Here is a 13,904-nt window from a genome sequence, read left to right as displayed (position 1 = left end):
GTTTTGGAATATGTTATACTAAAGTTCAGAATACAAACTAAAGTTCAGAATAAAAATAATACAAATATACAAAATGTGTGCTTTGTTAGGAATTTATCAAATGTAACTTAAAAAATGTCAGCATCCATTAGTTAAATGAATATGGAACCCTTTGTTTTTGCATTTCAAACTCAAAGATAATTATTTTTTAAATAAAATAACATTTTCATGGTCATGGCCAGCATTGCTTTTGCTAAGCAAAAAAAAAAGTAACAAAGAAATAGATAGTTTTACAAGTCAAGGATTACACAAGCAGAGATGACTAATAAAAAGTAAACATAAAAAAAGACATTTCCTGTATAAAGGTGCCTCACTCTGCCTTTCCCAATCCCTTTTTTGTATGTCTACATATAAAGTGCACCTGTATACCAGGGAAATATGTTAGACATGTTTGGAAAAGATTTTTCATAATTTGGTGGTTTTTATGATGACGATGGAGAATGCTGTCTAACAGTTTCCTCCAAAATCTTGTGTCATTGTTCAACTGGGTAAAGATCTTTTTAGTATGACACCATAGCATATGATCCACATCCTTTCATACTCATCATGCTGTTCAGTGATCCATAAAGTGTCCTGTGGATGGACACTTTCCTTTCACAGCAGACAGTGTTACAGCAGGAAAAGCACAGGTGTAATTAATATCAATTATTCCAATTTAAAAGTCACAGTAAGAAGGCCAGCATGCTTACTAATAGAGCCACCTGATAAACCTGCATGACACTTAACCATCAATAATTATATTATTTACACCTGTTCTTTTTCTACCATGACATATTTATTCAAGTTTGTTCTTTATTTTGTCAGTCGTCTGTATGTATTTGTGTTTGTAATATATTAGTTAAAAGCTACGTTGATACAAGAAGTGATATGGTCATACATTTGAAATAAGCATAATCTACATGTGTGGCTTATGTGGAATTGATTTAAGATTTGTAATAACCTATATTGCAGGTCATGTCAGTTGTTATGAGGATTGTTTTTTTCAGTAGAACATAGTTTCTATAAAAAAACATTTGTGGAAAATAACTGCGACATTGTTTCCAACACAGAAAGAAAAACAGTGAGGCACAAAGATGTTCTTTTTATTTATTTAGTGTAAGTTTCAATGCTGTGACCACCACAAACAACAAAATGTCCTCGTGTAATTTGGGTGAACTGCCCCTTTAAACTCTGTTCGTACACAGTCAATAAAGTTTATTCAAATAAACACAGCGACGTCATGAAACACAATGGCGGCCGCTGGTACAGCTGTGACGGTTCTCACTCCAAACGGGAGAAGACAAACAGTTAAAGTGTTTCCAAACACGCCGTTATTACAGGTGATTTGTGCATGAAGAGCATTTCATGTTTCCTGACATGGAGGGGTTGCTTTATTGTGTTTCTTTGTTTCCAGACCAGAGAAAACTGTTTTTCTCTGAGTTAGCTTGTGTGGCTAACGCTAGTTAGCCAGTGACGGATCAGTTTCTTGTTGTGTGGATAAAATTAAATGGTTTTGCGAATAAGTTGCCGTCTCTTCCTCTGTGAGATTCATCTTGTGTTTGTCATCTTCAGGTGCTGGAGGATGTCTGCAAAAAGCATGGATTTAACCCCGATGATCACGGTTTGAAGTGAATATAAGTTGGCTGATGCAGCTGTCACAGTGCTGACATCTAAGCTAAATTAATTTTAGCCTTTCATTGCTGGCCTCTAAGGTTTTAAGCAGTTTAAGCCCTGAGCCGACACCGCATCTAAACACACCTCGAGACGTAATAAAATCACATGTGTGTACTCAACAGAAGTAGTGTAGTAGTACAGTGTAGTAGAAGTAATTAAGAGGCTGCTGATATTTAACCAAACCGCAGGAGTCTGTCCCAAATTGTGTATATGAGTTATTTATATTCATTCACTCATATTCTAACCTATTGGTAAAACAAATGTAATTTTGGAAAACATTAGGTTAAGTTGTATTTGGTAAGCAACAGAAAATGTTAAATAAATATAAAAATAAATCTAATTTGCAGAGTTGAGATAAAATACAGGATTTAATCTGTAAAGCTGCCTTCAGTTGAACTAAAGATAAAAAGCAGCTGTTACTCACGTTTAATGCATTGACCTAATTTACCCTCAGGGATCATATCATTTTCTTCTTGTCCCAGCTCTAGAGAAAATATATTTTGTCAAATTTAATGGTTATTGTTTTGTTTTATTATTATATTGGAAAAATTTGATTGCCCCATCATGCCCACCCGTCTCTCCTCTGTGATCACAGGTTTCAGAGGACTGTTGTTGACCTCACACTGCCATGGAGGTTTGCCAACCTGCCCAACAACGCTAAACTGGAAATGGTGACCAGTGCAAGGAAACAGGCTGTAGCTGACAGCCAGGTTAGTTAAAACAAAGTGTGTGTGTGTGTGTGTGTGTGTGTGTGAGGGAGGGAGGGAGAGAGAGAGAGAGAGAGGGATAGCAGTGTTAATTGTGGTGGCTGACCACATAAGACTCATAATAGCAGTGTATGTGTAAAGTACAATATGTTTAGTAGCTTAATTCTCAGGTCTGACTTGGCAAAACAGAAAAATGTAAGCTTATGACATTGATATTGTTTTTAAACATAAAAAAGTACATTTCATATGATTGTATTTCCAAACAAACATTGATGATATTCTATACATATAAAATGATTGGTTGAGAATTCCTAGTCAATAAATTTAAATCCACATCCTAAATCCACATGGACATGCATATACTTTTGGATATGTTTGGATTCAGCTCAGTAATAATACCTTTTGACATCTGCGTGTGCAGGCATGATACTGACTGAATCAAATATCACAACATTTTAGACTCAGTCTTTTGTCAGTCATATTTTGATAATGTGAATTATAATATTAATATTATTAATATATATTAACTGAATTATATTAATTATGGTAACATTCAGGTAGTAATCAGTTCAAGATATTGTATGAGTTAACTGTGATGTAGCTTGGACTCTGGAACGACAAAGTGTCTTAGTAAGGTGACTGGAGGGATGGACGGCACTCTTCCAAAAGATATTAACTTATTTGGTGTTGTGATTTTGATGATGGTGGTGGAGAGTAAACATGTCAGCCAAAATCTGTTCTGTTGGGTTGAGATCCGGTGACTGTGAAGGCCACAGCATATGAATCACATTAAATCAGTCAGTGACCCCTGATGGCCTGCATGGAAGCATCTGCATTCATTTAATTTCTCCACTGATTTATTCAGGTTTCTTCCTTTAACTTGTCACTCCTCTGTATATCACAGTAGGATGATTAGGGCTGGGTATCTCAATACAGGCGATTCCCCCTAGAGTGCGAGAAAATGTTCTCAGCTGTGCTTCATTGGATGATGAAGAGCTGTCACTTGTACACAGTTAAATACAGACAGGTGAGATAAAAGCCTGTGTAACAAAGTACAGGGAATCTGAGCCAGACAGTCCTAAACTGGCAGAAGACAAAATAGTTCAAAGAGGAAATATCTGCAGGAAGGAAAGGAAATTCCTCTGCTTCAATAACGCAGCTCAAAGTATAGTGAAACTGGTGCCAGAGTATCAGCACTGTATCACATAAAATTGTGCGAGTATATTGATTATTTGTCCCAGCCATAATTATGTTTAGGGGGAAAAAAATCCCAGCTCAAATGTAGCCTTATATTTTCATATCGGTATTATCTTGGTTTTCTGTGGGCTTTTATTGTCGGTACCTGGAAATTCATAAATTGCCTGTGTTCATGCGTTCACTCTGATCTGATCTGTATCCAAAAAAACACTTTGTTGTAGCTGAGCTGTAGTTTCCTATGACATCATGGCATCATAATCTAAGCAGTAAAATCATGGCTGGGTTTGATCTGTTGTTTTTGTTCATTTGATGGATGGTTGAATGTGGATACCTCACAGATTTTATATACTCGCATACACTCACTATTACCACACACACACACACACACAGGCTCTCCCAGCATTTAACTCGGCTAAACTGGTGTGTGAGAGTGTTTCGTGTTTGGCCGTTGACAGCCAAGGCGCTCGTTTCATCTCTCCTGGTGTGCCGATGTGCAGTGTGCTTTCTGTGCTGGACAACATGGTCGTTGAGTAAACATAAACAACTCGCAGAATGACTCAGAGAGAGAAAGAACAACAGAGAATCACACTGATGCCTGTGTGTTATTCATTTCCAGACCGAGGTAGGCCCACATGTGCAGCTTAATCAAGTTTGATTATCAAAGAATTTTCTTCCTCCAAAATGGCTCAAGACTGCAGAGCCAAGTATGTACAAATGGCCACCTAGGGAGATTTTGATATTAGTGTAGAGAGTTTTCTTCCTGCATTTCAGGTCGTGAAAGGTAAACATATGTTTTGCATCCTTTTGTGTTTAATAGTGTTTAAATGCAACTAAAATAGTTAAATTATTTTAAGGAAGAGGTCAGTGAGACACTTGAAAGTGTTTAATATTCTTGTTTAGTGGTTCTCAGTTTTTATGCATGTGATTTGCCTTTGTTAAACTGTTTCAATTGAATAAGGTCTAGATGTAAATCTATGCTGTATTTCATAAGAAAAAAGCAGAAAAGGTCTTTTATCCTGGTGGCTGAGGTGACCATGTCATTGTGGATCAAATCCAGTAAGGGTCCTTTGTCACATATTTGTCACCAGCTGTTAACATAGTAAATGCAAAAACTGCCATGATTTCTTAAATTCATCCCTCAACCGCCAATAGTACACGCAGACTGAGGTTAGACACCCAGCTCAAGACATGTGGATGGACTGATCATTTAGACCTGTTATTGGTTCCTGTGTAAACGGTGTTTTTGGTCTTGGACATATGTTTAAGGTTGTGTGTTTACTGTCGTTTCATATCCCTCAGGTGCGGATTGCACTACAGATGGAGGACGGCTCTCGGCTCCAGGGTTCCTTCTCGTGTGGACAGAGTCTGTGGGAACTGCTCACACATTTTCCCCAGATCAGGTGCGTGCGCGTGTGTGTGTACATACACATGTGCAAAGTTTGTGTGTGTGCTATTTGAAAAGTGAAGACACATTTTCTGGTTCTCACATCTTTGCAGGGCTGTTCGAGGGTTAAGACTTGGTTTTAGGGTTCAGGTTAGAATGAAGTTGTATTAATATGTTGAGTTGAGAGTTGCAAAGTGGGAGGACCCGCTGGTACTCTGAAGCGTTTTTTCAGATGAACAACATCCAGCGTAGAAACGCAGGACTCTCTCAGATAATGTTGGCTATTAGTTTTAACTTTTCTGAAAAGCCACGTTTTGTCCATTAGTTTGGCATCACGGACTGCTGTGAATACTACAATACCCATAAGCCTCGGTCTCCGTTGCTATGGTGAAGAAACCAGTCAGATTTGACCGGTAGTGAATTCAGAATGCTTCGTTGTTGTATGGCGCCATGGTTTCTGAATCTATCCAAAGTTGAACCAGAAATCAGAAGTGATGCACCTGATATTATGGTAAAAACAAATAGGACCTTTACTTCCAGAATCAGGGTGCCCTAAATATCTCCTCCCACTTTGCAACCCTATTTAATGTTATTGTTTATCGTGTATAGTGATGATATGATGCTATCATTCTACAAATTTCTGTGCAAAATGTATTCACTTGTCCAAATTAATAATGTTCATTGCTAATACAGTTCATTGTTTTGAAAATTTGTTTTAATTATTTTATGTTTTTTCATATATTTGCCGTATTGTACCATATCTTGACACAGCCCCAGTAAGGTGCTAGAGATAGAGATGTGTTTGTGTGTTTCCCTTTATTTTCCACCAGGCCAGAAAATGCAGGTGATCATTGTTTAAGAATGAACGCAGGCTAACACTGTGTTAGATAACATCCCTTCTTCTCACCACTCCCCTACTGAGGTCAAAGCTCTCCCACACAACACCGCCACTAATTCAAACACACACATACACGCAGCTGTTACTCAGTAGTTCCAGCTGTGCTGTCCCAGGTGCTCGTGCGTCCGTCCAGCCCTCATCTCATCTCTATTAAATGACATCACTCCGTAGCCTGATCCTTTTCCAGTGAAGTTACACTTCCATGAAATGAGTATAAGCTCCACACCAGCGTGAAAGCTCTGGGAATGTGGTGAAGCAGAGGGAGAAGCTTTGATTTTCAGCATTGAGAAGAACAATAGTAAAACATTTATGGTTCAATTAGTTTCTACAGAGGATTGTGCACACATGGTTTACACATGCAGACAGCGTGCCACCGCATCGCATGAGGATTTATTGCAAAATCATAAAGCTGATTTCTCTGAACAAGGGAAAGTCACTTCTGTGTTTTGTTTTGTCACAGTTAAAGCAAATAAAAAAGTCGCCCATAATTTTAATCCCTGTTTTTCTTATCGTCACCTCCTGATTCCAGTGTGTCGGAGCAGTGTGAGTCAGGATCCACACCCGTGTGTGTTTACATGAGAGACGAGGTATGCAATGTTCCCTTAACTCTCCCTCTTTTTAAGAGATGAAAGTGAGTTTTATGGTAACAAAGGTGTGTGTGTGTGTGTGTGTGTGTTTGGTTGCGTGTAGGTGAGTGGGGAGGAAGCGCTGAAGAAGGCCACTCTAAAGTCTCTGGGTCTTACAGGAGGAAGTGCAATTGTCAGGTAGGCCGCTTGTGTGATAATGTCTACAAACAGCGTACCGTACATAAAACAATGTAAACTGGAGAGTTTATGCTTCATGATAAAGCTCTTGTTTCTATTTCTGTTTAAGGTTTTTACTCAAAAAGACCAAAGCACAGGGAGAGGAAGATGACAGGGAAGTCACTGAAACAGCTGCTATACCTGCCACACCTGTTGCCAAGGAAACCACACCTAGCCCATCATCTCAGCCTGATCCTGCTCCATCACACCCGGAGACGTCAACAGCAGAGGTGCCAACTAAAAATTCAAGCCCCCATAGGCCAATGGAAGCCCACCCTGAGCCAACTCCTGCCTCTGCCACAAGCAAACTTCCTATTCAACAGGAAGAGGTTCCCAAATCCCACGATGCAGTTCGGCCAAAGTTTCCTCCTGTGGAGAGGGGAATGCCAGAGGAGGATGGCGAGCAAGCCGGGCCATCAGGACTGAATTCTCTCTCATCTTTTTCCTCCTCTTCCGCTCCCCTGGCTCCTTTCGTTCCCTTCTCTGGAGGCGGTCAGCGCCTTGGCGGTCCAGTGGGAGGTGCAGAGGGACGCTCGCTATCTTCATCCTTATCATCCTCGTCTCTATCAGCTCTCACAGCTGGAGTAGAATCTCCCAAAGCCAAGAAAGCTAAATCCAGCTACGGTTCTAACGCCAAGGTAAGCGATATCTCTACAAGAAGTGCAAATGAAGAAAGTCCTAAAGTTTTCTGTTATTCTTATCCGAGATAAATAAACTTGCACAATTTGCATTTTGAGATTAAATATATTTGATTAAATATAAATCTCAGCATGGTTGATCCAAAGGCTCCAGTTTCTAAGCACTTTTTAATTTCTTGTCCAAGTTTATTTAAAAGGTGATGTTATGATCTTGATGTGATTTGACCAAAAGCTACAAAACAATTTCTCCACAAGTAATTGAGTTTAACTTTTAAGCCTTTTCTGTCTCTTTCACAGCGTCAGACCACTGCCAACCAGCCAGACGAGGACATGGATCAGGGGGACGAGTTCTTAGAGGTAAACCCATTTGTTTCTGACCTTTTTAACCTGTTCCCTGTTTATTTCAGTTTATCAGCTTTCCTCACTGTTGGGCTAGCGTCCCTCTCAAGCCACTCTTTAGATTAGATGATACTGTGGGCCCCCACCTAGACTACATGGAGACAGTTGCACCTTCCCCTCCATCCCCACTCTAAGTTTTGGAACTACAGTTCCCATATCGCTTTTGTAGCCTATATTCGTTTATATCCCTGCAAAGTAATCCCCACTGGATTACTTTGATACAGGAAAAAAAAACTTAAAAACATAATGATTCTGGCAAATTCTGGCGTTATAAGGAGCGTCTTTTTCTATGATTTTTATTTGCAATGGACATCACATGACATGGTATTCTCTGAAAGTGCAAGTCACACTGAATATTTCCAACTGCTGTACGTGTTGATAAGCTGCCAAATCAATGAGCCAAACTACAATGGCTGTTGTTTTTAGTACAGCAGCATGCACTTTCACCTCACACAGTATATTTGTGTCACGCCTCATAGTTTGAAAACACTCACTCACTCAGTCTCTTTCTGCAGCCAATAGAGAGGGAGCCTCTCATCTACCACCTGGACTCAGTGTCCCGCCACTCTGACGACAACGGGAATCTCCCTGACGAGTTCTTTGAAGTGACCGTGGATGATGTGCGCAAGCGCTTCGCCCAGTTGAAGAGCGAGAGGTGGGAGAAGGAAGTGAATGGAAGCGATTGAGTGACTTTGGGTCAGAGGACTGTGTGCGATAGTTAGTCTAAATACCTTGTTGCTGCAGAAACGCGTCTGGATCTGATGCATCTCTGCACTGTTTGTAACAGATAATTAGTCACTTTGGCATTTGGTCCTGCGGTGTTTTGTCGATGTATAACCCTTAATTGCAGAATACCATAGCAGTGATGAGAGGCCATAGGCAGAGAGAATGGTGGCCACCACTGCGTGCGTTTAGATGTTTTTTTTTTTATATATTTATTATGAGTTTGAAGTTTTTATTTATTTATGAGCGCTTCTTCGAAACAGATGCGGACGCGTTTACTCTGTGCTCTCTGAATGTGGCCGCAGCAGGCCACAGCTGCTGAGACATTGTGTGTGTTTGTAAACCTGTTCTCATTTATGAGACACCACGCACACTACAAAGGCTTCTAAATACGGCATGCAGGGAGCAATTAGTAAGCCTATTTTGTGTAGACGTTTATCTTCCAGCCATCCACCCAACACCGTCGGGTTGAGACCTCACCGTGTACATCCTTTAATCTCCGTCCACATTGACTTAGCTGACTGCCTCGTGGCTATGCTACTACCGTGTCAGTGACTGCAATTACCAAGGGTGGAATTAAGCCGACCACAGCAATTCGTCTCTGCCACTGACACGCATACACGGCCACACACAAGTAAGAGCAGAGGATGAAATATTTTCTGCTCATCTTTCCCCCATTGTTGATTCCACAGGCTGCTTTTTATTTCACCGCTCGTTTCGTTATAACCGTGTGTCGTCCCTTCCTCCCTCGTTCCTCCAGGAAGTTTTTGGAGGAGGCCCCGCTGATGACTAAATCTCTGAGAGAAGCACAGATGAAGGAGAAGATGGAAAGATATCCCAAAGTGAGCACAAGTGACAGCCACATAATTCTGTTTTTAATTGTGCGCGTTTGTATGTTCTTCGGTGACATATACAGACTTTAAATAACCCACTGCCACTGTGTATCTCCAGGTGGTCCTGAGGGTCCAGTTTCCAGACAGACATGTTCTACAAGGCTTCTTCAGGCCCCTAGAGACAGGTGTGTGTGCGTGTGTTTGTGTGTGGAGAGTGTTCATTTCAGCTGGCCTAGCCACAGGTATGGCTGCAATGTTCAAGCTACTTGCGGCTCCCTACCACAGTTATGACTGTAGCCACACCAGAGTGACAGGGAGGCAGAAAGAATGAAACCGGTCTGTAATTCCAGGGATTAAATCCACCTCAGCCCCCAACAGCAACACCACAACCAGCAGAACAACAAATGGGAGGGAAATTCCATCTGAAAAGTGAATTATACTCCACGGTGTGACTGATGTAGGTGTTCTGTGTTTGTTTTGTGTCCAGTTGGTGCTGTGAGGCATTTTGTGCAGAGTCACTTGGAGGATCCTCAGCTCAGTTTCTACCTGTGTAAGTGTCATTTTCCCACTAATGAATTACAACATCATTAAGCATTAAATCCCTGTAGCTCCTTGGTGAAGGTTGGATTTTTTTATGACACCGTGTTTCTGGGGATTCACACTTGGCCTGAAAATATCTCTCAGGATAAATCCAAGTAACATTTCTGACAACCACCCCTTCATTTCTTTTAAATAACGGTGATCATACAAAATAGGTACTTAATGGCACATTTTACAGCTGAAGAATAAACTTGTCAGTGCCTGCTGGACAAACTGTGTAATGGAGACAGTGTTTCTGAAGGACCTCAAGCCTAGTTTGGCATTTATCGATCAACATATGCTAGTACCAATATATCTGTGATTAGTTTGGCTAGTTCTCTATTCATCAAAAGTAACTGCTGAGATCTGGGAACGCAGCGACATCTCTACAATGAAGTTCAACAGGGCAAGAAACGGGGGTGGTCAAACAATCGTACAGGTTGTAAACTAGCCAAACGTTTCACCAGATTGTCTAAACCACCTTCTCTCTTTCATCAAAGTTTGGCCAACCTGAAGGTTTCTTTAAAGCCCGTCTGATGGTCCGACTGCTTAGGTTTCTTGCTCCGTCTGACTTGTTTTTAGTGATGATGCTGCATTTCCAAATCTCAGCAATTGACGCAGTGAGTACAAAGTTCATAAGTTATAAAACTATGAAAATAAGTTGCATTAAAGTGGAAAAATATTTTTCTAAAATTCCTTTTAAAAGCTCAATCAGCACATCCTGCATCCTATTTTCTCTTTTGTTGTTAATTGTCCAGCTTTTGGTTGATTTCACAGCCAGTGCCTCGTGCAGACAACTTTCACATGAACAGTATCTGTAGATGTGGACAAAATGTTGTTATACAACCGCATTAGTTTTAGATGAGCATGTCTGCAAACCTAGGTCTCATTATTTCTATTTTTTAAATTCACTTTGTTCTGTGGAACTTTCCAGTATCAGTAAGGACTTAATTGTATATTTTAGCTCAAGGATGATGTGGCCTCTTTCTAATTTCTACCCTTTTTTTTGTTTTTTTGCTGAAAACTTTCTTTCAGTCATCACCCCTCCAAAAACCATCCTCGACGACCCTTCAGCTACACTGTTTCAGGTAAGATCCCTCAATAATTAAAAGTGATTTGATTCAAACAAACCACATCACAGTCAAACTCCAGAAAACAACTCCAAAACTCTGACTTCCCATCTTAGATTATCGTCACACACACACACACACACACACACACACAGGCTGGCTGTAAAATGTATTGGCTGGTCCCTCTCTCCTCTTCAAAGCCCCACCACATTCCCGTTCTCCCCCTCTTCTCTCGCTCCTACACACTCTCACACTTGTTCCCCCCTCTCCACTGTCCTTGACCCCAGCTGGGCTTGATTTTTCCCAGACTGGCACATGGGGTTAATACAGGCCTCGCTTTGATCTCTACACACACGCACGCATATACACACACACACACACACACACACCCACACAAAGCAATTGGATGCCATGATGCTTTGTTGCCTTTGAGTATGGAGCTATTAGAATAATGCACAGTCGAGAGTGAAGAGACACAAATGAAAAACAAAAAATTGTCTTCTGGTACGGTTAATCAGTCTGTCCTCAGAGGCCCTCATGGACGCTGCTTGTTGTGTTATTTTTAGATGCATTAGAACAACGAGAACATTTTTATCATCAGCGCCTCCCGTTTTCTATTTTGACACTTTGACTCAACGTAAAGTAGACAAAAGAAGAAGTGGAGGAACGAAGTGGAGGAAGAGAAAGTAGTTTGAAGTGATATCCTGTTGTGATGATGAACAAGATTTTGCTCCTCAAAGGGACTGCTACAGAAGATAACGATTCTCAAAAGCACACTTTGAAATGTGTGTGTGTGTGTGTGTGTGTGTGTGCACGCACGCCCTTTTGGTGCCATGATCCCTCTGAATCAAATCTGATGTTCTGATGCAAGTTGCCCGTCTCTCTTTGTTTTTCATCTATTTGTTCCTTCTGCCTGCCTGTTTATTACTACACTTCCCTCTCCTGAACCCCAACTCCAGCTTTCTCTCTCTCTCTTTTCCTCTCGTCTCCCCACTCCACCACCCCCCCTTACTTGTCCATTTCCATCACCACCAATACTGTCTCTCTCCCACCCTCTCTTGTGCCTCACCCCCTCCTTCTTCGCCCCCATGTCTCTCTCCATTAGGGACTTAAAAGCGTTAAAGTGCACAAAAACAAAATCTTTTATCCCCTTGGTGTGATGACACAGACAGACACACACACACACACACATACACACTGTCTGGCTCTGTTTCCCTGTCTATACAATCAATCTTTGACACAGACACACAAGGAATCTTTAATCTTTTTTTGTCATGTCACATGGACACGAGTGCACATGCATATGTTCGCTCGCTCGCTCGCACACACACACACACACACATACACACACTCGGTTCAAATTCACAGAGAGACACACTTTAATCACTTTGTGTCATGTCAGGAAAGGAATGTTTCCCAACCCAGAAGCCCTTTGATACCAGGCGTCCCCTCCCTCCTCCGTCTCTCCCTCTGTCTTCCATCAGGATCCGTTCTGCCTCTTTCTCTCCCTTGCTCCATTCCTCTCTTATGTTTTTTACACTGTCTCTCTCTCTCACACAAACACACACAGGTCTTGTCCCGTTGCCCTGTCTCATCCCAGTGCTGCTGCCAGAGGGAGCAGGATAGCAGGAATGCCCGTTGTTTCACTGTAACACAGTGTTTCCTGCTTGCAGGGCTGCGATAATAGCAATTAGGCCAGCGTGTCCCAATTTAGCATCTTGCTAGTGAGGGCTGGGGGGGGAAGGACAGTTAGTCTGGAGATATCGTGCCAACATGTCATACTGACTCCTCACAGACTCTTTATCTCTGTAATAGATTCATACTTCCCAAACTGAACAGGAAGGTACAAACTGTCGTGAGATTGTGAAGCGAGATTTGAGGAGATATGTGCTGACTGTGCTGCATTTGCTCCGTTTGCACTGATGGTGGTTATTTATTTTATTTAAACTGTTATTTGAAGTGTACATAAGATACAGGAGAACAGGGATGAGGGCATCTGTTAAGATTTATTAAACAGGGATTTAGGCGATGAAACAAGAAGTTTTATCCTGTATTTTTTCACCCTCGTCCCTCTGTCGTCCAAGAAGCCATGTTTTCCGTTGACATCCGTAGTAGGAGGGTTTCTCTGAAGCAAGCATTAGGTAATAAAGATCAGGTAGACACTTTTACATGTGATAAAACAGTTCCTCCTTAAATACTGATAAAGCACTTCCACCTACTATGATTAGTATGAATAATTAAGTCACATTTTTGGTTTACATATATTTAATATGCAATTCATAACATTATCATTTTTCCCCTTGGTGTTTTTTTGTGTTTTTGTGTGGTGTTTTTGGGGGCCACAGGACAGCCCCCAGCTGAAAGTGATTTTTACCTCTTCCTCATTCAATACAACTCAACTTCAATTTTCTGTGTTCTGCTCTCCTTTCTCAGAATGTGCGCATGAGTTTGAGGACTGTGTTTTTCTTAAACCGGGTTAATTTTACTACTTTCTATTAGCTTCACAGACCTTGCAGACAGACAGACGTGCCCTGCCTGTCTGTCTGTCTGCGTTTCCACCTCGTAATTGTACGGTTGATAACATCTGCCTGCCACTGGTCCATTATAACCATTAAGACGTTCACCGGAGAGGAGTGTTGTGCTTCAGGGGTGAAAGTGTTTTCACTAACCATTTGATTGGAGCTCATTTTGTGGTCTGCTTCAAAGAGCCACGGTTACTGGTTCAGATCCCCGAGCAATGAATCATCTTCAGAACTGAACTTGATTTTGGCTTGGATGTGGCGGCAGCTCTTGGTTTGCGTGTAGCAGGAGGCAGTTTTGTTTAAATCTTTCCATGTTTTGCAGACATGGATTTGTGTGCCAAACATTTTTGATGGCTTCTGTTCTCTCTCTCTCTCTCTCTCTCTCTCTCTCTCTCTCTCTGTAGGCCGACCTGTTTCCTGGTGCACTGGTGTACTTCGGCTCCGACGTTAAGACAGGTT

The 13,904-nt window shown here is 41.3% G+C and overlaps 1 protein-coding gene across 2 annotated transcripts in view; it reads left to right on the top strand.

Moving 5' to 3' along the window:
* The first annotated feature begins 1,231 nt into the window (after window positions 1–1,231).
* The window catches only part of aspscr1 (ASPSCR1 tether for SLC2A4, UBX domain containing), a 17,289-nt gene continuing 4,616 nt past the window's right edge, over window positions 1,232–13,904 (top strand). The window contains exons 1-14 of one of the 2 annotated variants that reach the window (XM_046047521.1): window positions 1,232–1,358; window positions 1,591–1,646; window positions 2,288–2,402; window positions 4,896–4,996; window positions 6,408–6,465; window positions 6,569–6,642; window positions 6,752–7,319; window positions 7,617–7,676; window positions 8,234–8,373; window positions 9,202–9,283; window positions 9,393–9,459; window positions 9,762–9,824; window positions 10,889–10,941; window positions 13,850–13,901. In XM_046047521.1, coding sequence (XP_045903477.1) covers window positions 1,269–1,358; window positions 1,591–1,646; window positions 2,288–2,402; window positions 4,896–4,996; window positions 6,408–6,465; window positions 6,569–6,642; window positions 6,752–7,319; window positions 7,617–7,676; window positions 8,234–8,373; window positions 9,202–9,283; window positions 9,393–9,459; window positions 9,762–9,824; window positions 10,889–10,941; window positions 13,850–13,901 — 1,579 coding nt within the window. In that variant the 5' untranslated portion in view covers window positions 1,232–1,268. The remainder of the gene's footprint in view (window positions 1,359–1,590; window positions 1,647–2,287; window positions 2,403–4,895; window positions 4,997–6,407; window positions 6,466–6,568; window positions 6,643–6,751; window positions 7,320–7,616; window positions 7,677–8,233; window positions 8,374–9,201; window positions 9,284–9,392; window positions 9,460–9,761; window positions 9,825–10,888; window positions 10,942–13,849; window positions 13,902–13,904) is intronic. The other variant, XM_046047522.1, reaches the window with a different exon arrangement.

The sequence above is a fragment of the Micropterus dolomieu genome, linkage group LG04 (genome assembly GCF_021292245.1).
Source record: "Micropterus dolomieu isolate WLL.071019.BEF.003 ecotype Adirondacks linkage group LG04, ASM2129224v1, whole genome shotgun sequence".
NCBI lineage: Eukaryota > Metazoa > Chordata > Actinopteri > Centrarchiformes > Centrarchidae > Micropterus > Micropterus dolomieu.
The sequence above is the reverse complement of the archived record's forward strand: the minus strand, read 5'-3'. Positions and strand labels throughout refer to the sequence as shown.